The sequence below is a fragment of the Gopherus evgoodei genome, chromosome 7 (genome assembly GCF_007399415.2).
Source record: "Gopherus evgoodei ecotype Sinaloan lineage chromosome 7, rGopEvg1_v1.p, whole genome shotgun sequence".
In the NCBI taxonomy this organism is placed as follows: Eukaryota; Metazoa; Chordata; order Testudines; family Testudinidae; genus Gopherus; species Gopherus evgoodei.
In genome coordinates, this window is record NC_044328.1 from 64,019,484 (window position 1) to 64,041,640 (window position 22,157).

General features: G+C 39.5%; 1 protein-coding gene across 9 annotated transcripts in view; it reads left to right on the forward strand.

Annotated features, from left to right (window-relative positions):
* Nucleotides 1-22,157, forward strand: part of KCNMA1 (potassium calcium-activated channel subfamily M alpha 1) — a 410,790-nt gene that overhangs the window by 382,024 nt on the left and 6,609 nt on the right. For 5 of the 9 annotated variants that reach the window (XM_030568831.1, XM_030568832.1, XM_030568835.1 and 2 more), the window contains 4 exons: nucleotides 6,870-7,064; nucleotides 10,464-10,582; nucleotides 12,601-12,825; nucleotides 14,794-14,822. In XM_030568831.1, coding sequence (XP_030424691.1) covers nucleotides 6,870-7,064; nucleotides 10,464-10,582; nucleotides 12,601-12,825; nucleotides 14,794-14,822 — 568 coding nt within the window. Of the gene's footprint in view, nucleotides 1-6,869; nucleotides 7,065-10,463; nucleotides 10,583-12,600; nucleotides 14,867-22,157 lie in introns of those variants that run through there. The other 4 variants (XM_030568833.1, XM_030568834.1, XM_030568837.1 and 1 more) reach the window with 2 other exon arrangements.

Below are 22,157 nucleotides of genomic sequence, written 5' to 3' on the forward strand. Positions count from 1 at the left end.
AATGAACACTAATCATTGGCAAGGGGGCTGGACCTGCTGCCTTTCCCTGCAGCCCCAGTACCTCCCTAGGCATTCTTGTCCTGCCTCAGCTCAGCCTGCCTTTTCACCAGCACTGCTCTGTCCAAGGTAACCTTTGCTCCTTTAGGCCTATCTCTGTCCACACCTAGAGAGAGAGAGACTCTGACCCAGCACCTCCCTTAGGCCTTCTTATACTCCCAACCCGGTCCTGATTGGCTCCCGGGGCAGCCCTTTCCTAGGGCTGTTTTTAACATCTTCCACACCAGAGCAGGGTGACTGTCCCGCCAGAGGGTCCCATCCCAAACTCCTGGGCATTTCACCTGATACAGATTTTAAGTATGATAATAGCTATTCTTAAACAAGGCTGCCGAACCTTTACTATGTCTCTGGAATAGACATCAGCCTCTGCTAGAGTTTTTCATTATATTTTGTTCTAAGTATTTGGTTTGCCTTAAACATCTACAAACAAATACAAATGAATGGAAAGCTATATACATACATTTTGCTGTAAATAAGCATATTGTGAGAACATGCTTTGATTAACAGGGGCAGCCCCACTACAAGAAGAGCAGTGTAAGTTGGTTAGAAAGCCAAGGTTGCAAATAACCTCTCAGCCACAGTGCATTTAACAAAGCTTTACACTTGTGGATGAGGTATATATGCTAAGATTTTCAAAAATCACGAGACTTAAGATATCTTAAAGGAATCTGGAAATCAGTCCCCCTCTGAGATGAGCCAAACTGAGCACCCAAAATCACTAGTGACTTTTGAAAGTCTTGGCCATTGTCTGTAGCTCTAGAAGGCAAAAGAAAGTGCAGGATGCAAAAATGCTGCTTGCCCTAACAAGCATCTTTTATCGCTGTGAAGTGATTCCCAGACATCTTGATTCTGGTTGGCATTCATTTTGCTAATAAGGCTACAAAAAATACTCCCATACAGAGCTTCCAGTGCTTTAGCATCATTTCTATACATACTGCTGGTAGCGGCATTGGTGTAGCTTCATCAGTACAAAAGCGCCTATTCAGAGCCAGATCATGAGACTTAACTTTGAATTTCCTGGCATCTATTGGCTCTCTGTTAGAACCTTAATTTTTTTAAAAAAATGTATTCTATTAACATCAGTCCTTTTTTCCTTATACAAACAGAAAGATCACATGGGGGCAGAGAGGGGTGAAGAGTTAGAGGCAACTTTGCAGTAGAACCCCCAAGGTCCTTTACAATCTCATTTATTCAGAAAAGGAAATTGTTTTAACTTATGAGATGGACATTTTGAAACGTAAGACTTTTCTATTTTTGTATCCTGCCATTCAGAAGGATTAGCAGGTAGTAAAACATCCCCTTAGACTCACAATATCCCTTAATAGTCTGGGTGGTATTTTTAAAATGTAGTATAATATAAAACATTGTTCTTTCACCTTTGCTTTGGACCTCTCCCAAGGGCCTGTTCAGGATTTGGTTAATGAGTTTAGCTCTGTAATTCCTCATATATGGATATGCATTCACTTGAAACATGTAATTCATTTGACAGAATGCATCATTTAAGGAAAAACAAGCAAGTTAAAATATCTGCCTGAAATGGAAGCGAAATAACTATTATATTTTTTTCCTTTAAAAAAAAATCACCAAAGTAGCAAACATAAAATAATGGCAGCTATGACATGGAAAATGACAATTTTAGAGTAGTTATAAACGAAAGGCAAAATGTCATTAAAGTTAAAGCAATGTTATTAAAAGATGTGTTAATTTTCAGTTAAATTTTCTGTAAAAGCCCAATTAGTTTAAAAGGCTTGACAGCATTAACTGCAAAACATAAGCTTTGGTAATTATGCTTTTACAACTGGAAAGCAGTCCCAGAACACTTACACTCAAAAACAGCTGCAACAGAATTCAGCTGCATGGGCTAGATGGCACTGCTAGCTCAGATATCCATTTGCTTGTCAATTATACATGGTGTAGCATCTATGATGCATTTCCTTTTCTCATTACTCAGCACTGTATCCAGTGCATGTTCTCAGACTGCTATAATAATGTTATCACGACACCCAATGCAGGGTACCGTTAGTAATAGCAGCAGAAAAGTGTTTTTCAGTGATGATTATACAATTAACAAAAGGAATTTGCCTTTCTTACTGAAAAGTAGCCTGTTACTTTTGAATGCTACAACACTGTTCCAACAACATTCAACACATTGTTCCCATACAAGTACTGGCATATCCAAGTCTTGTATCCACCCTCAGAGTGAGCAGATCACACTCACATTACTTTTTAGTGTATTATTATTTTAAAGGAAATGGAGATCAGCCAGGCCAGACTTTTTTTTAACCCTTTAGCTTCTGATTCTATGAGGTGACGCATGCTCCATAGTGGAAAGGTTTGAAGGAGGGCCTGCGACTCATGGGAGTTGAGAGGATGCAAGCTTAGGCAGTGTTAACAATCTCTAACCATCCAGAAGGCATGCTAGACTCCTGTTCACCTAGGATGTTTTCTGCTTGGTGGCAGGACAGGAGGAGCCCATTCTCAACATTAAAATATTTTTATTCAACGACAGCAGCATAAACAAAAACTGCACTCATCTATCAGATTTAATGATAACAACCACATCAGTCATGGTGTGAAACCCAAAGTAAACTATTGTTCCAAGATAAGATAAATGTTGTCTGCTTTCCAAATAAATGTCTTAGCTTTGCCTTGACATTTGTCTAGCAGTGGGAGATCATTCTCCTGTGACAGCATTCTGTTGCATTGACAGGGGGCCTAATTCCCCTCTGAATTGGATCAATTTTACACCACTGTAAATCCATTGAGTCCCATGGGCTTGCTCCTGGGATCGGAATAAGGCCTATTATTTCTTACTTTGATACATTTAATGATTTTGTGACAGGTGCAATACTTAATATATTCTTTTGCCATTGCTTCACAGTTTAGTTATTTAGTGAAATGAATGTTGTGTTCTCAGCCTAATGTCATCAGTTCCTCCCTCCCCCCCGTCATCTTTTCTCAGAATTAAATATTCCCAGGTTTTTTTAAATCCTTTCCTCAAAAGTCCAGCTTTCTAGACCTGGTATCATTCTTGTAGCTATCCTCTCGACGCTCTTCAATTTGCCTCTCCCCTTTCTTAAAGTGTGGTGCCTAGAACTGGACACAGTGCTGTAGCTGAGGCTTCACCAGTGCCAAGTAGAGTAGAACTAACACCTCCCATGTCTCACATGTGACTCTCCTAGAACTATATTACTCTTTTCAGCAGCTGCATCACATTGTTGGATCATAGAAAATTTGTGATCCACGAGAATCCCCACGTCCTTTTCAGCAGTAGTATCACTAGCCAGTTATTCCCCATTTTGTAGTTGTGCATTTGATTTTTCCTTCCTAAGTTTAAGACTTGTCTTTTACTGAACATCATCTTGTTGATTTCAGACCAATTCTCCAATTTGTCAAGGTCATTTTTTACTTCTAATCCTGTCCTCCAAATTGCTTGCAACTCCTTCCAGCTTGGTGTCATCTGTGAACTTTATAAGTATAATGACCACGTTATTATTCACATAATTAATGAAAATATTGACTAGTACCACATCCAGGACAGACCCCAGCAGGACCCCCATCAATACAACTTCCCCACCTCCCAATTTGTCAGTAAACCCTTGGTAGCTACTCTTTGGTCTTTGAGCCAGTTCTTCACCCATCTTATAGAAATTACATCTAGCCTGCATTTGCTAGTTTGCTTATGAGTGTGTCATGTTGGACCATGGCAAAGGCCTTAATAAAATCAAGAGCTATTATGTCTACTGCTTCCCCGCATTCATTAGGCCAGTAACCCTGTCAAAGATGGAAAATTGGTTGGTTTGGCATGTTTTGTTCTTGACAAAGTCATGTTGGCTATGCCTTATAACCCTATTATCCTCTAGGTGCTTACAAACTGATTGTTTAAAAAGTCGCTCCAATATCTTTCCAGGTATCAGCGTTAGGCTGACTGGTCTATAATTTCCCCAGTCCCTTTTTTAAAAGATAGGTGCATATTTGTGTTTCACCAGTCCTCTAGGACCTCACGTCTTTCAAAGAGTTGCTAATGGTTCGGCAATTACCTCAGCTAGTTTTTTAAGTACTCTAGGGTGAATTTCACCAGGCCCTCCCAATCCGAATGCATCTAAATGTTCTTTAACCTGTTCTTTCCCCATTTTGGATTGTGAGTCTTCCTCCTTGTTGTTAAGGTCCCCATTACCCTTTATAGTAATGATTGAAGCAAAGTAAGCATTAAACACCTCAGTCTTTAGTTATAAGCGCTCCTTAAGTAGTGGACCTACACTTTTCTTGGTCTTTCTCCTAATGTATTGCTTTTTATGTCCCTTGATAGGTGTAATTCATTTTGTACTTTAGACTTTCTGATTTTGTCCCTAAATGCTTGTGCTATTCTTTTGTAACCAGCCTTAGCAAATTGTCCATATTGACACTTCTATAGGGATCCTGATGGAGACATGTTGGTCTCTTCCTTCATACCTGGAGCATTTGGCTTTAATAAGAAACTGCCAGCTCTCCTCAGCTCCTTTTTCTCTTACATTTTCTTCCCATGGGACCTTAGCTAGCAGTTAGTCTGAAGGCTGTTGTCCTTATTCTGCTGCTCTAATGCCTTCCTGTCCTTTATGGTCACTTTCACTCAAATTGTCTTCAACTTTCAGATTTGCAACCAGTTTCTTCCTAGTCAGAATCAAGTCTAAAGTGGCTGCCCACTTGGTTACTTCTGAAGCAAGAAGTTATCCCCAGCACATTCCAAGAACTTACTGGCCATTTTGTGTTTTGGCATCTTACTTTTCCATCTGAAGTTCCCCATTACTACCCAGTCTCATATGTTGGAAATTTCTGTTGTTTGTTCTAGTAATGCTTCATCCACCTCCTATGCTGGTGATCTATCATAGGCCCTTATCATGATGTCTTGCTTGTTTTCCTCACACACATTCTTGGGTCTGCCTCTCACCTCCTTCTGGCCATCAGAACAAGTGAATGTATTTGTGATGTATAATGCAACCTCTTCCCTTACTGTCCTTCCTGAACAAGCTGTACCCTCTAACCCTCTAATTATCCCACCAATTCTCAGTGATACCAATTAAGTCATAATTTATCATATGTACTAATACTATCACTATAATCCTATCATTCAGGATTCTCCTCCTCCCTCACCTCCCCCTGATATTCTCCTTTGCTTCTGATTACTCATAATCATACCCCCTTGGAAGTGATCATAAAATGTCCTTCGTTGTTTCCAATTTTTAAACATTTAAGTATATGCTCCACTTCCCCATAGATTAGTAAACAAATATCACATTTAGGGGCAATTCTGATCAATCAGGTAAATACATGCATACAGTAGGCAAACCACAGTAATACTTGTCTAGGAGTATATAATTACTAAAAGGATAAATCTGGTTATTTTGTTCCATTAAATAGATTGTATTTATCTAGACTGGATTTTTTTGTAATTTGGACAACACATGTGAGTATAAAACAGCAGGGGCCTGAAGTCATGAAAATGAAGATTTCATAGCAATCACAACTCACTATTGAGAAGAAAAAATGTTCATGGTAGTCAAATCTGAGCAATAAAACTGAGATTATGAGAGTCCAAGAGAAATGCTGAGGGTAATGAGGATAAGGCACTGGTCTGGAAGCTAACTCTACTCTCTGACCTGCTGTGTGACCTAAGACAAGTCACTTCACCTCTATGTGTCTCTGTTTCCCTATCAGTGGAATGTAAATAGTGATGCTTCACTGTCTTTGTAGTAAGCACTGAGATCTGTGGATGAAAAGTACAATTTGAGGACTAAGTATTAATAGCCATCTGGTCTAATTTCCACAGTAGGCAATAAGGCAAGTCCTTTGCCCCCAAGAGATTTATATTAATCTTTTTCTCCTAATCTGCTTCTTTATGTGCAAGCTTTCTAAAAACACATGACGTCAGTAGGATTGGAAGTAATAGTAGCTGATTTTTGGGGGTGGTCATTTTTTGTGTATTCTGTTTTTAAACAGTGCATGTTGTCAGTACACATTGTATAGTGTAGATATTTAACTGAGTATCTTTGAACTAGACCAGTATACTTTTAAATGAACTTGAAAATCATTCATCTGGCATTAAATTAATATTTAAAATGCCCATTGTTTGCCTGACAGACAATGCTACAGATGCTGGCAAAATGTCAGTGTGGAGTAAATCTTCCCTAATAAACCACACTTACCCTATACCCTAGAGTTTTTTAAAAGGAGCACCAGGATCCCAAACTCATCATACATTTATCTGGAATGAACTCAAAATGTTTAATTGATACATGCTTATGTCTGAACACTGTCAAGTCTCGTAATAAGATGTTTAGTGCAATACATCGGTTAGACTGCTAGAGTCCAGCCACAGTAATAAGTAATGACATTTGCAGCACAAAGGCAGCTCCCCAACGAATTGGTGACAAGTATAAAAAGGCAATCCAGCCCATGTACGCTTTAAATGTGGTCTGAATTTTACAATTACATGTCCTAAAGCCTGTTATTAGACATGAAGGCAATGAGAAGGAAAGCAGTCATTGCATCACTACTAACACCAATTACAGGAAACATAAATCATTCAAATTTTTGTTCTTTAATAAAAATCAGCCTGAATTGGTGTTTAAAAGGCAGGATCTAGTGTAGGAGCCTAATGGGATAGAAGAAAATAGAGTAATTGGAGGCTGCTGTCTTTTCATTTTCTATATAAAATTATTTGAAGAGACAGCCAAGAACTTTAAACAGCAGAAACCCAGAAAAGTTGTAATTTGGATGTCTTCAGTTATGACTTTAATGGTGTTTGCTTAAAGAGCTTTCTTTTATCTCTGCAGACATACTTCAATGACAATATCCTCACACTGATACGGACGTTGGTAACAGGAGGAGCCACACCAGAGCTGGAAGCGCTGATTGCTGAGGAGAATGCACTGAGAGGAGGCTACAGCACGCCCCAGACACTTGCAAACAGGGACAGGTGTCGAGTTGCTCAGTTGGCTTTGTATGATGGGCCATTTGCAGACCTAGGGGTAAGATCATAAAAGAAAAGTAATATCAAGGCAGCCATTCCGTAACTGTTTCATTGTCTGCTGAATTTTTTACAAATCATTTCCATAACAATGAACATGGTGTTCCTCTTTTTTAATTTCTCCCCTGAAAGCCATGGAGTCCTCTTGAAATTTTGGGCAGATCTGGTGATACATTGCTGTTCTGAGTACCAAACTACCCCTACCCTGATTAAGAAGCGGCTAGGCAGGCTGAAACCAGAAACGACAATATAAAAGATATAGTTTCTGTAAGGAGTTCCTCAGGGCCCTTCAGTGACAGCATCCTCCAAATCTACTCTGCTAAATTTTTTTCAGAACAATGCTAAAATTGCTTCATAGAGCCAGTCCCATTAAAAAAACCAAACCTGTAGTTCTCCACAGTGTCCAAAGGAATGGATGAGACTGTTTGGATAAAATAAGAGCTGACCCGAAACCCTCTTTCTAAAGGTGAACTAAACCTGAATCTTTGTGGTGATTTGATAGGGTTATTAGCACTTTTTTTTCTGTGTGTGCCCCTGAACTTCCTAGTTTTTGCTAAGACCATAAACGTCAGCTTGAATATACAGCAGGGAAGATTATATTGTGTTGTTTCCAACCTGTCTGAAATCCATACATGCAAAAAATCATGTGAGAACCTCTTTCTGATTTTCCCAGCCTAGTACCAAAATTTAAAAAGTTCTGAGTTTCAGTAAGCATCTAGACATTTATTTGAACCAAACCGAATTGCTGTATCTTATAAATCTTGCTCATGCTTTTCCGGAACATCCATTTAATCATTTATGGTATTACAGGGTTGACCTTCATTATAAATTAATCAGATTTTCTCTGATTTCATGGAACACAATACTCCATTCACCATGATCAGAACTGATAAATGCAATCTTAAATCAATGGACAGGCTACAAAATTACACACACAGAGCCAATCACCCTTATTTACTGCAAAAAGTCAAAGGAAGATTAAAAAAAAGATTTTTACACTTGATCATCTTGATAGGATGAACAGATCCTTAACTTGGATACTCAGATTAACATTTAGGCAAGTAAAACAGCATTTCCTGCCAGAGTATTGATACTTGGGTAGTTAATTTCAGCCTACCTTGAATACCCACAAAATAACAATTAAAGTTATTTCTGTAATTTCCCTTATACAAATTCTCGAGTTGCTGCTATTGTGTTCCACCTCTGAACTGACTACATTTCACTGTTGGGTGAATAAGCCCCATTAGTGTGTGGGTCATAGTCATACTGTTGCATTGGCCAGCTGTCTGAAACATTCATTAATTTGGTCAAAGTTCTAATTCTTCTTGAACATTTAATAAAATAACTAGAGCTACTAGGCAAAGGAAAGATGTGAACAAATTGGAGAAAGTCCAGAGCATAGCAACAAAAATGATTAAAGTTCTAGAAAACATGACCTATAAAGGAAGATGGAAAACGTTAGTGTGGAGAAGAGAAGACTGAGGGAGGACATAACAGTTTTTAAGTACACAAAAGGTTGTTACAAGGAGGAGGCAAAAAAAAATGTTTTTCTTGTCATAGCCTCACAGGTTAAAAAGCAATGGGCTCAAATTGCAGCAAGGGCAGTTTATGTTGGACATTAGGAAAAACTTCCTGTCAGGGCAGTTAAGCACTGGGAAAAATTGCCTAGGGAGGTTGTGGAATCTCTTTCATTGGAGATTTTTTTAAGAGCAGGTTAGACAAACACTTGTCAGGGATGGTCTAGAAGATAATACTTATTCCTGCCTTGAATGCAGGGGACTGGACTAGAAGACCACTCGAGGTCTCTTCCAGTCCTACAATTCTATGATTTAATGGTCAAATGTTTGAAAGTGGGGATCAGGCCTTTGACCAAATGCTGCAGCATTCAGGTAAAAGTTGGCCATTAAATTAAGTAACCTAAACATATCTTATTTTCTACCAGAGAACATCTTTCACTCAGTAACTACAAATATTGTTGCAGCTCCAGCTCTACATTAAGCTAACTTCCCCAGGAAGGTTACATTAGATAAGATAAAGAATAGTTTTTAGAAGAGATGTAAACTCTTAAACTTCTGGGCATAAGACAGACACTAATGGATGGATTAGAATAACTTGATTATTGCAGAAGTTCCTATCACAGTCCACCATACACCTTCCCTTGGGAGCACCAGAGATAGGCTACTGGACAAGACAGACCCCTTGTCTTATGCAGTAGTGCAACTGAGATGTTATATTCTGAGAGTTCCAAGACACTGGGATTCCATGGCTGTTTGACAAAATTGAATGAAATTGAACATCATAACTGTAGTGTAATTTTACTAAAAACACATATCATGCAATAGTTTTTATATGAATATTTTAGCTGCAGCCAATATTGTGTCATCTGATGCAACAGAACTCTGGTTTGTGTAAGTCACGGTACAGTGTTATAAACAGGGTCTTCATTCATAGGAGTCCTGAGTTCTGTTCTAAGCTATGCCACTGTCTCCACATGGGAGAATCTACAACAATCAGTGAACTCATCTGTAGAATGGGTACACTAATTACTTAAACTCACCCTATCTGTATTAGAAGTGCAATTAATATCACAAGATAACAGGAAAACACTGCATTAGGTTTTGGAGGCTCAACTGTTTATCCTGCCTCCGTATAACTGCCCTTAACTAGCACCCTTCACTCATAGCTCTCGAAGTGTAGACACGCAAACTGGAAAGAATTAATACCAATTCTCAATATGGTACTGAGCTTGAACTTAAGCTGGAGTGCATCAGTTGAGCTAAGCCAATTTACAGTAGCTGAAATCTGCCCCATCATTGTCTGAGAGCAAATGAATTATATCTACCCAAATGAAGCTTAATTGTTAACTCTTGATAATCCAATGGATTACTTATGAAAGTAACAGACTTTTAAAAGGATGACTATTTTATTAGAGCCAATTAATTCAGTATTTCGAACCAGAACTTGTGGGGGGAAATTTTCACCTTCATCTCCATCATCTACAAATTATGCTTTTTGCCAGGTTCTCAAGCAGCACCACTTTGCTCTCCATACTGATTTTCTTTCACAACATGCATACTTTCAAAATTGAAACAAAAAAGTCACATATTCTTAATCATCATTTTATTGAGACCATGTTTCTCTCAAATGATTGAACATCTATTCTCTGTCCCCAAATCTTATTCTTCCAGTTAAAATCAGAGTCACTGATTGCAAGTTCCCATCAAATAAAATCACTGGATAACAACATCCTATACATATAGTTTTGCAATTCAACATTTAGATTAGGGATTTTCTTGATTAATTGTTTCTCATCTGTGACAGGTAAACAACAGATTGTGATTCTGTGCCAAGGTGTGAAACAGACTGAAAATTACCCCCCTCCCTTTGTTTTGTCTCCTAGGATGGTGGCTGTTATGGAGATCTGTTTTGTAAAGCACTGAAAACATACAATATGCTTTGTTTTGGAATTTACCGATTGAGGGATGCACATCTAAGCACACCTAGCCAATGCACTAAACGGTATGTCTAGACTTTTACTTCATTCTTCCTGCTGTGGACAATCCAGATTCCTTTTACAGGGCACAAATATGTTTAAACAGTTTTTGCCATTCCCCAACCATTTTCTGGATCACTGTGACACAAATACCTCTTCCAATTCTTTGGTGATCCTTAGTGGAACTCTAATCAATCAATTCAAGTCATACCATAGAATATTGTTTTATTTGACAAAAATGAAGTCTCAGTGTAGCCCTGGTGGTTACATAAACAAGGTGACTGAGGTGATATCTTTTATTGGCCCAACGTCTGTTGGTGAAAGAAAAATGCTTCTGAGCTGTTCTAATGACATGGTAATTTAAATGCTCTGCTCAGATAGCACCATATCTTTAATTGCATCCTTACGTAGTCTCATTTATGATAACCCAAGATATTTTACTTACAATTTGGGGGTGGGGGGAGAGACAGACTTTACTGTTTGCCATATTTAATCAGCAGTAAATTAGTGTCATTAATATAGTCCTGTTGATGTTCTAACCTGCTTTATTACATAAATTTAACCTCTTCTGTACTTAGATAATAATAGCCACAGTTTTCTCTGTGATGGGGCTCAGACTGTGAGAAGCACTGTTCTCAGACCAATATCATATTGCATAGCCAACATCCTCAGTAAAACTTTCCCACTGGTTTCCTATTTGGGCTAGGTTCATTTTCTCCTCATTGCCTTCAGTTAATGGATCAAGACTTGGTTTCTGCGCAATGAAAAACATATAGATCCCCATCTTAATGCCATATTCTGATTGCACAGAAGTCGTCAAGACAACATTTCCATGGGCTTCAGTGGGAGCAGGATCTGGGCCAATGTATGCATCAAAGAGGACCATAGTCACTTAGGCCACTACATCATCTGGCCATCAGTTTGCTATGCTTCTATGAGTAGAGGGTTTTACTTTACTAGATGATAACAACATCACACAAACCCCACTGTAACAGGCTCTAATCTGCTCATTCACACGCTGCAGAAAGACTCACAACTGAATGGGTATGGCAAATAAGCAACCCACTCTGAGGTGGTTCCTCCAAGTTTGGACTTGGGACATCTCGGATAGAGCAGTGCAGTGAAACTTTGGTTGTCACTTTGCTAGCTATTCTGTGGATCAGGCAGATACTTCAGTCTCCAAGACTGCCAAGGCAGATCTCTCATAAGCACTACATTCACTTGGAGAAAAAAAAATGGTAAGGCCAAATTGTGGGATTCTTGATCAGTTTGTAATGATTTCTTACATAAGCAAAAAATTCCCATTGACTTACTCACATAAATGCTTACTGAATAGTTGTGGACTGAGCAAGGCGTCAATCTACGATTATCAGTGATGTAAAAGAAAAAACATAATTCTGCTCTTGGATACCGTGTGGGGCCTCCCTTCTGAAGTCAGTGAGCACCACATGCATGCAGAATTTAATTGAGAGCATTTCTAAGCTACCCTGGCCTTGCACGGAGTTGTTTGACATTGTGTCTTCAGGTTAACTGGCAGTTTTTGTTTACATCTGCAAATGTAGGTGTTGTTTTTCTTGCATTTATAAATGCGCCTCGAGATCATGGAGACAATGTTTAGCCTTACTGCAGTGTTTATGAATTTATTTTTCACACATTGCATATACACATTCAAAGAACATCTTTTTTCCCCTGTAGTGCTCCTTGACAGTACTTAAATAGCCCACCATGGACCACACGTAATTTTTTTAATGTTTTTGCTAGTGCATTACTGCTGGTTCTTGAGGATGCTAGACTTCCCCATCAAAGTGACTAAGGTGGTGGAATGAGTTCCAAAGGCGAGGGGACCATGTGGAGAATATTTGGCTCACAAGCCTCCACTGATTGTGGCAGCCTGACATAGGTGATCTCTGAGTAGGTTCCCAGTTCATTATACAAGCTAAATTCGTATGACAACTAAGGAGGTAGAAGTGCAAAATTTCATATAAATGTTGCTAGAGGAGATGTTAATACAAATCTAAAGCCACTTTCTTTTTTTCTTTTCCAGCTATGTTATCACAAATCCACCATATGAGTTTGAGCTTGTGCCCACAGACTTGATCTTCTGTTTGATGCAATTTGACCACAATGCAGGCCAGTCCCGGGCCAGTCTCTCTCATTCCTCCCATTCTTCCTACTCCTCCAGCAAAAAGAGCTCATCGTTTCACTCTATCCCATCAACAGCAAACCGACAGAACCGCACCAAGACTCGGGACTCCCGGGAAAAACAGAAGTATGTGCAAGAAGATAGACTTTGATATGTGTACCCACCCTACTGTGTGTGAAACGTGCATCTGCCACCCATTCCTCCCAGTTGGTGTTTCCCTGTTTTCCTAGGGAGTTCTTCTCCCTCCTTTTTTGTACACATATTTTACATATCTATGACAGTGTGCATGCAATTATCATTTTTATTTCACCACCATAAAACCCTTAAGCACAACAGCAACAAAGCAGACGGACCAATGATGCTAAGGGGGAAAAAAGCCTAAACCCATAGGCATGCCAAAAACATAAATAACTCACTGTAGCAACTACTCTACATATCAGAAGATGTTTGGCATGAACACTTGATGTCAGAGTTACACAAAGAAAGCCATTTAATGCAGAAGTGTTGCTGTACTGGGGTTTTTGTTAAAACATACACAAGAAGTTAGTACCTTTATTTGAAGCTTAGAAGGCTTACCCACTGAAGAAACCCAAACTACTGATTGTTTCACTGTCAAAGCTGAAATAGCATAAGGCTTTCACCATTTGTATAGATTATTAAGCACCTGCTCTATACCAAAGTAACAACATCACAGACTTGTATAAGGACGTTCTTTAAAATACTGTCCTTTTAGAGGGAACATCTCCTCCCTTCTTTAAACTATGAAATTTTCCAGGCATGGAATTGTAAAACTCTTAAGTTTTTAAAAAAATGTCTAATAGCATGTTAAATTATTAGTCTTTCTATTTATACTGCCACATGAGTAGCTATATTTTCTTTCACTTTTGACATTTGGGATGAAAAGCCATATGTTTCTTGGGTGTAAGTCATTGAAACTGCTTTCCCAGTACTTTTACATCTTTGAAAAGGTAACTAATTCACCTTATGTACAGAGAAGAGAAAGTATTTTTCCATGTTTAAGTATCATCCCCTAAGTATCAGTCTTCAGGGGCCTTTAACTTAGTCAAGTTTGGTATAGACCCTTCAGTAAATGCCCTAATTAATGGAAATCCTGGACTGTGTTCTGGTTTGTGAAGGGTGCGTGCCAGCATTGCTTTTGGAGGGGTGCAGGGAAGAAGGAGCTTCTCTGTGGGCCTTCAGCATAAGAAGCTGTGAAGGGGTGCGTAATGGAGGATGTCCCACACATTAACCTATATGTATTCCCAAACCAAGTAGTGGCTACTCATGGACTAGAGGGGGGCAGAAGGAAAGATGCTGTGTGCTAGGCTGCTCCTAACCACAATATTGGAGGCTGGGAAAGAGTATTGTAATACTTGCAGTGCAGCCGCCTCATCTTCCCTGCACTTGACAGAATTTAGATTGCTTACCAGTTAGCTAAGCTAAAATTAAATACAATAAAGAAAGGACACCTAAGAATGTATTTTTCAAACCTATTTTAAATGTTGTTGGGAAAAGCATGCCATGAAATCATACCCCCTACTTCATTTGTGATTGGCTGCCGAGCACAGAAGGTGTGTCTCTAGGAAACATATGCAAAGCAGGCAGAGGAGGAGTAGCATGGTAGCTGCCAAACAGCAAGTGGTGTTTTTATGGTTAGTGCTGTTTTCTCCCCTCTCCCCTCCCCAAGCATGGTAATTTTGGAGCTTTGCTTGCTGTGTGAATTGACAATGAAGTCAAGCACTTTTACTGACAAAACCTGGTATGGTACAGCTGGGGCTACCCACAGTGCATCGGTGCAGCGTTAAGAGTAATGATTGGAATGAGAAATTATTTTGTGTGTGCGCGCGCGTGTGTGTGTGTGTATTCAAATGCAGCTGCAAGTCCTATCAAGGGCAGGTGTTTCAAATTATGTTTGTCCCCATCCCAAAAATTCTTGCATATGAAGACAAATTCAGATATTCTTGGAAAATAGTTATGAAGTTTTGCCCTAAGAACAGTCATAACTACAAGGCTGTGCCAGTTAAAGTGCTCAACAGGAAATCTGACAGTTTAAAAGCATTGTAAAACTTACATAGCTTACTTCTCTTTCTAAAGTGCAACAAGGATGAATAGAATGGGCCAAGGTATGACAATTAATGGTTCTGCATGACCTAGCAACTGCTGTGGGTTTCCTTCTATAACGTTGTCCTTGTGAAAACTTGTGGAATTAAAAAAAAAATTACAAACTTTATTCAGTTATTGGTTTATTTTTTTAATTGTTTTGCTTTTTTTTCCTAAATCAAAAGTAAAACTGGCTGCTGCTGCTGCTGCTGTTGCTCAACTCTATTCTCCTTTCATCTGCTTGCCTTTTAATTGCATGTGTCCTCTACTAACCATCTATGTACCTGCACAGTAAAAATGTTTACCTATTGCAGACATCATTTCAACTTGCCAAATCCTCACTTCCATTCCACTTCTCTCCCACACTCTTTAACCAAGTTCATGAACATTTTTATGGTTACGTTGACTGAGTTTTATTTGATACCAGTTTTAGCAGCTTTAACATGCTTTTGTGTTACCATTTCATTTTCCTCTGAATAGGGAGTTAATATGGAATCAGTTGTGGCAGACTTCTATGCATGCACAATTATACAAATACTATTTGATCATTTCTGTATACTACTATACAAATACTATATGATCATTTCTGTCTTACACAGAAAAGCGACAGAAATTAGAGAACCAATTTGTCCACTTTGGGAACAGAGCAGAAAATGAAACACTAAATATGAGATCCTCCATGGCCTTACTAATTCTCCATGGGAATATTGCCTAAGTCAGGAGGAGTGAAAAAAGACCTGAGGATTGGGCCAAATACATTATTATTGATGTCAGTGTACAAGCAGGTTGAATCATATATAGGAAACTATGAGAATTTTTTTTACAGTGGGCAACAGCGACTGTTTTCCTTTATATATGACAAATAAATAGCAGAGTGTTTAAACCAGATTAGGGCTCTCTAGCCTCAAAAATATTTTATAACATTTTCAGTGACACTATGGAAATTTTCCATCGCCTCAGAGATCCAGAGCTACCCAAAGTCAAGAATTGCTGTCACCCCTCATTTCTAACTGCTACTCCTGCTAAACTCATTGTTTACTTTTACAAATATAAGGACCACATTAGCTATTGGTGTAAGATGGCATAACTCCATTGAATGAATTATACATTAAAAAAAGTACTCTGCTCCACCCCAAAGGTGAAAAATTGTACAAAAGGTAGAAGATTACAATGTTGTGTATCTTGTATTTGAAACTCATGAAAGCCATAAGACAACCTTTGATTAAAGAATACTCCTGTAGGAATACAACTCCCTCTAGCTTTTCCTTTATAGGAACAAGTTTCTATGGTAACAGGCCGTTCCATGGTTCAGATATTGAGCTTGTGCCTTCTGTAAATTCCATAGTTTTTGCTATACTCTTTTCCCCATAGCAAGTTAAGCATGTAAGCCCACCAAGTGCCCCATCCATTATACCACCACCTTGCAAAAGCTGAGATTTCCTTCCTATTCTGCATTGCCAACTGCAGTCTGAATAACTTGTATTATGCTATCAAGAAGTAATTATCAGGTACCAATGTGCATCCATTAGGCTGACAGACAAAGGGCCAAGATCCTGACACTGGCTGAGCAGGCCTCAACTCCCTCTGAAGTCAGCAGGCCCAACCTTGTCTTCCCTATAAAGGCAAAGGTGCCATTAACACCAGAAGGAATTATGCTGATTAGCCGCAAAATACATCTGCTCCCAGACACGATTTTTTTTTCAAAATATCTGTGTGTGCATAAATTGACAGCAAGTTTGTATCATCTATTCAACCATTAGCTGAGTCCCTTAAACCTTGTAGTATATTTGCAAGGAGAGCTGCATTAGAACCAGTCAAAAAAATTCACAGATAATGAGAGCAGTTTCACTGAGCTGCAAATTGATCATCATAAAATACTCCCCTGCCAAACTAACAATCCTGGGTGGGTGGGGAAAGTTCTAGTATTGCCTAGTTAGGAAGCAATTGCATGCGAGACTGTCTAACATCACAATTTAATTTTAAGTAGGCTGCCTATATTGTTACCTTTTTGTTATGCTCTCAGCTGTTTTTTTTCTGTATCAGCTGAGGAAATATTTTGCTTTTAACACATTAGCTCCAAACCACAGCTTGCAACAAGCCTATGCTCTGAATTACTCCCTATAGCTATACAGTATCTTCTGGGGATGGAGTCTTTTGAAGGCATGCTCATGGATTTAGGGATTAGCACTTTCACAACTAAAAGTGAACACGCCAACATAATCACCAGTGCCAGTCCCTGACACAAAATGTGAGTGAATCCTGCACGGGTCCATTCATGTAACACACTTGAACCACATTTTTCAGGGTCAATTTGAAGCAGATGGCATAAATTCCAAACCCACTGGCTCATTTCGAGGAAGCCATAGATCTCAAGCCTCCTAAGAAACCTAATGCTAATGCCCAGACACTTCCCTAGCACTTACCTTTGTAGTCTTCAAGAGGGTCCGCTTCCCCTGGCCCAGGTCTGGTGGTGGTCTCCAGGAAGTATCACTTTTTCATGGCAGGCAATTTTTTTTTTAATAGAGCCTGTAACGACAGAAACAGGAAGAGCCCCCAAGTTAGAACACTGGAAGTGCCCTTGCAGGTCCACAATAGTAAGAATTATGAGGTATTCCATGTTTTGGGGATTCTGGGACATCTACCTCCCTGGCCAGCTACCAGAGCAGTAGCATGTTCACCACAAGGGGGCGAAGTGAGACACACCTATCTGCAGCGTATTGGGGGAAGGGGGCCGCTTAAGCAGCCATCAAGCTGTAGAACCTGCTGTGAGCTAAGTGGCTATTTATTCTGCATCCTCCCCCCCCCCCCCGAGACTGAAAAATGGGCCAGCAGGAATTGTTAAGGAACATAAAGGGGACAGACCACGCTACCCTTGACAGCGTCCACATCTAAATATCAGCGTTTACAGCGTATTTTATTGGAGGTGGCATCAGGGGCTGTTTCTAACTAACTAACTCCCCAGTTGACACTCCCTTCTTCAAGCTACAGATTTTACTGATGTAGTGAGATTAGTACAGGCACCCACAACATATTCTGTCAGCCTGGCTATGGGCCAGGATGCTCAGCCGTAGTGTTACAGCATTTTCTTTTAGCCAGATTTATGACTTCCAGAAACACCACCAGTGAAAACTTTTATCACTGAAAATTCCTTTTACACAGTTACATACATCTTGCAGGTGAGCGTAGTGGTCAGTGTCTTTAATAAAACCAATGTCCCAGCCAAAGGACACTCAGGAAAAACAACAAAAGTTAGTCTCTAGCAAGGAGGGATAGGTGAATGGTGTGAGCCAACAGACCTAATCTGAACACCAATCCGTAACCAAAAGTGGTTTTGGGTTGCAAAAGGAATTGTATTATTTGTCTTAAAAAGGCCAGAGTTGCTCATGTTTCTATGGCAAACTGATCACTAGCTAGGGGCAAGAAGAAATCCACTCTGCACTATTATGTGTGTTAGGGAACTTTAGGCCTCCCTTTGAAACACTCTCTACTACAGGCCGTTGGACTACCTGAGCCAGTGAGTTGTTTTGTATGGCAATTGTAAATCTAGTTAGACATCTGCGTATATGGCCCTCTATTTGAGCACCTCGGATTTAACACTCAATACACACCTATGGTATAAAGAACATCCCCATTTAGAATTGAGAGACAGGGAAGATTAATTGACTTGCCCAGGGTTACACAGGAAGTCTATGGTGAGACCTGAACTCAGGTCCCCTAAGTAAGTCAGACCTATATTTTAACCACTAACCTAACCTAGCCTTCCTCCCCACTTTTGTTAACCTTACACTATTCTAAATGTTCTTCAGGCCAATGCCAGAGGCACAAATTGAAAAATACCATGAGAAAGCCTAGTCTTATGAAATTGCCAGCCCACCTGAGCAGAGCCAAAGGGTTCAAATAGCTTTTGATCAAAATTCTAGGTGCTTTATCTGAACCAAATGTAAGGGCTGTCACCAGTTCTATGCTACAGCTAAAAGAAAAGCTACCTTTGGTCTTTTGTCACAATAAAATGGTTGCCCTTAAAAGAGGCAGCATTTGCTCTGAGTAGCCGTGAAGTGGGTACTGCTCTCAGACCCTCATTGTGCAGGGACTATGGCAAATGTTTAATAGAAACTAAAGTGTTTTATATAGCTATTAGTAAAAGAAATTTGTATTTTAAGCACTAGAAATAGCTGTTTCGATAGAGCAATGTCCGTTGACGATAGCCCTTTTGCCTTCACTGGTACTACTCACAGACAGAGTTAGTTTGAACTGAGGGCTTGCAACACATTTCTGACTCTTTATTGCCCTTTTCTGCATATTACATATACAAGTGGCTGTTAGCCCTTTAAAAAAACCCTAGCATTTCATAGCAGAGGTAAATCCCTTCTAGTTCATGCCACAAGACCTTAGTTGGCCATTCCAGTAGCTTTTATTACAGACTGACCAACACACTGCTGTTTTGGCCTGAATTCATAGAGCAAACAGGGTTCTTTCTTTAAACAGGACCTACAAAATCATTCTCTGACCCAAGGCTCTCGCTTTGTTCAAGTGCCAAGAGGTGCCACTTCATTGGTGGAGAACTCAATATATGAAGACTTCTGAAAGTAAAAGCAGCAAAGAATCCTGTGGCACCTTGTAGACGTTTTGGAGCATGAGCTTTCGTGGGTGAATACCCATTTCGTCAGATGCATCTGCATCTGACGAAGTGGGTATTCACCCACGAAAGCTCATGCTCCAAAACGTCTGTTAGTCTATAAGGTGCCACAGGATTCTTTGCTGCTTTTACAGATCCAGACTAACACGGCTACCCCTCTGATACTTGACACCTTCTGAAAGTAGACGATTTTATGGATGGATTTAAGGAAAGGCAGTGTGTGTAATTTAGGGAGAGCAGGAGGCTGTTCCAAGCACAAGTGATTGTGAAGCCAAGATTGAGAGAAATCAAAGAAAAGAATATAATCACTGAGAGAAGGTGTAGGATGAGAGGATAGGAGAATAGCACGAAGATAAGGCTGAGGAGAGCTCGAACCTGGTTCTGAAGAAGGTGGCTTTCAAGGTAGTGCGGCCATAATGTGGTCAGAGAAGGAAGATGATCAGAGCAGCAGAGACATAAAAGGTAAGAAGCGAGGATGCCAAGAAGGAGCTGATGAGTCCGAACACCTGAAACAAGGGAGCACCATGCAAGGGCCAGAGTTTCAGCATTAAGGAGCGATGGAATTAAAAAGCAAAAAAAAAAAGAATGTACAAGTAGTTTTATATACAGAGTGAATGCAAAAGGCATTGACAGTGCCTGTACTGGTAAAGGTCAACATGAATTGTACTGTGAAGACTAATATATTAGCAATTACCTAGTGTAGCTGTTGGGAAAGCTGGGTAGATGGAAAAAACTTTTCATCCGCTGCTGGAAGGAGAGGGGATGAAGTTCATCCTCATCCTTCACACCACCACCATAATCGCCTTCTGACACCAGGTGACTGAAATAACTTTCACCAAGTTCTCTTTGTAAACAAAGTGTGTGCAACAGTATGCAAAAAAATCAGCTAAAAGTACACAATGCTTAACTTGCCTCAAAATCATTTTAAACACACACCATTTGAAAACTGTTAGAAATTGTTTATGTGATCTTGCAAGGTTTTTAAAACATGATAACCATCACACTTTACACCTCTCTGAAAGGTTAGTTTAATCGTAGATCACACAAAATTGGTTTCCACAAATACATAATGGTTCATGTGTCACACTTGAACGAAATGGTTTTTTAAATGGAGCTGAAATTATTTTCATGTGTACACATTCCCAGATTTTTTCCCCTACACCCTTTCGTAAACCAGCCCCCATCAGGCTTTCCCTTAAAGTCTCATTAGTAATTCAAATGTTCTGATGACTTACTTTAAAAGATCTATGGAATAGAAGCTTTTTAAAAAAAAATACTGCTTGACAAAAAGATAAATGAATGTAGAAAGAAGCAGTAGGAGTCTGGCAAGCTGTAGATCATTTCAGAACAGATTGTAACTTTATCATTCTGTCAGGAAGAATAATTTAAAGCACTTAATCAGTTACCTTCACTGTGCAGGATGTAACATTATGAATTCCTAACGTTCAATCTGTTCAAATCAAAGGGAGCTTAATTATAATAGGTAAGGGGGGGGTGACTGAACATTGTTCAGACTCAGACAACTTTACTAGGGAAGGGAATAAGCACCCTGACCTCCAATGAGTATGACTTCTTAAAAGGATCTTAGATGACAGGAGAAAACAATATATTAGCCTTGACTTGCCTTCAATGGCAGGGCATAAATAACTACTTTTATAACCATTTAAGGTTTTAATTAAAAGTTCTAAAAGAATACACAAGCATCAAATTCACTAGAAAAAAAACTATTCAGACATGGATGGATGTCTACTGATAGATACCCCAAAGCTGTATCAATTGGGTGAGCAGCACTTCTGCCCACCTATTTAGGTGCCTAAATTTAGGCACCCATGTTTGAAAATGTTGTCCTTATTTCCTGCTGTTCCATTTGAATAGCATCGTCTCTGCTTCCTCTCTTGAGCACTTTAGTGTTCCTGATGAGCAAAGTGTTAGTTTGTGTAGTACACTCTGGCAGTAAAGGCTGGGGGATCCCCTTTGGGAGGAAAGGGCTACATACATATAAGCCCACCATCAATATAAGAAATAAGAATACATAAACACCACACAAATGCCGGATCTAAATTCCATCCCTAGGGCCAACCCCCTCATTTATCTCAGGGGAAAACAAAAGATGGGGGAGAGGAGAGGTATGAACAAAAATGCTTCCCTGTAATTAAGAAGTGACATTAGCAGCTCTGCTCTATAAACAATTTAAGGAAAAAGTCTAGTTATAGTTAGGATTTTCTCATATAGAGCTTTTAACAAGTTTTATTCACGGCTGAACAGTGCAAGGGGTGGATCTACCACAGCAGAGACATCAAAGTCTTATGCAAGTAAACAGCAAACTGCACTTTTTTGGTTTCCCAAGATTCCCCCACTTCCTCAAATTTCAACTCTAAAATTGTTACTATATTCATGCAAATAGATATTGAACATGGAGAAAGGAAAAGCCTCCTCATTTCTCTTCCCATTCTTTGCCTGTTGGTCTCCCCGCTTCATCTGCCATGCTACCATTCATCATCAACAATCAATTCAGACTAATGTAATATTGGGGCTCGCACTTGGTCCAGTCATCTGAACCATTTGTATCAGTATATAATGGGATAGGTCAGCAGCACTCAAGCAGCCAGGTTGACAATATCAAAACATTGGCTGTTACATCCAGGTACACAATCCCCACTTTGTATTCTAGTGCCAAATCCCAAGGAAGGATCTGAAATGTTTCCCCATCACTAACATGGTT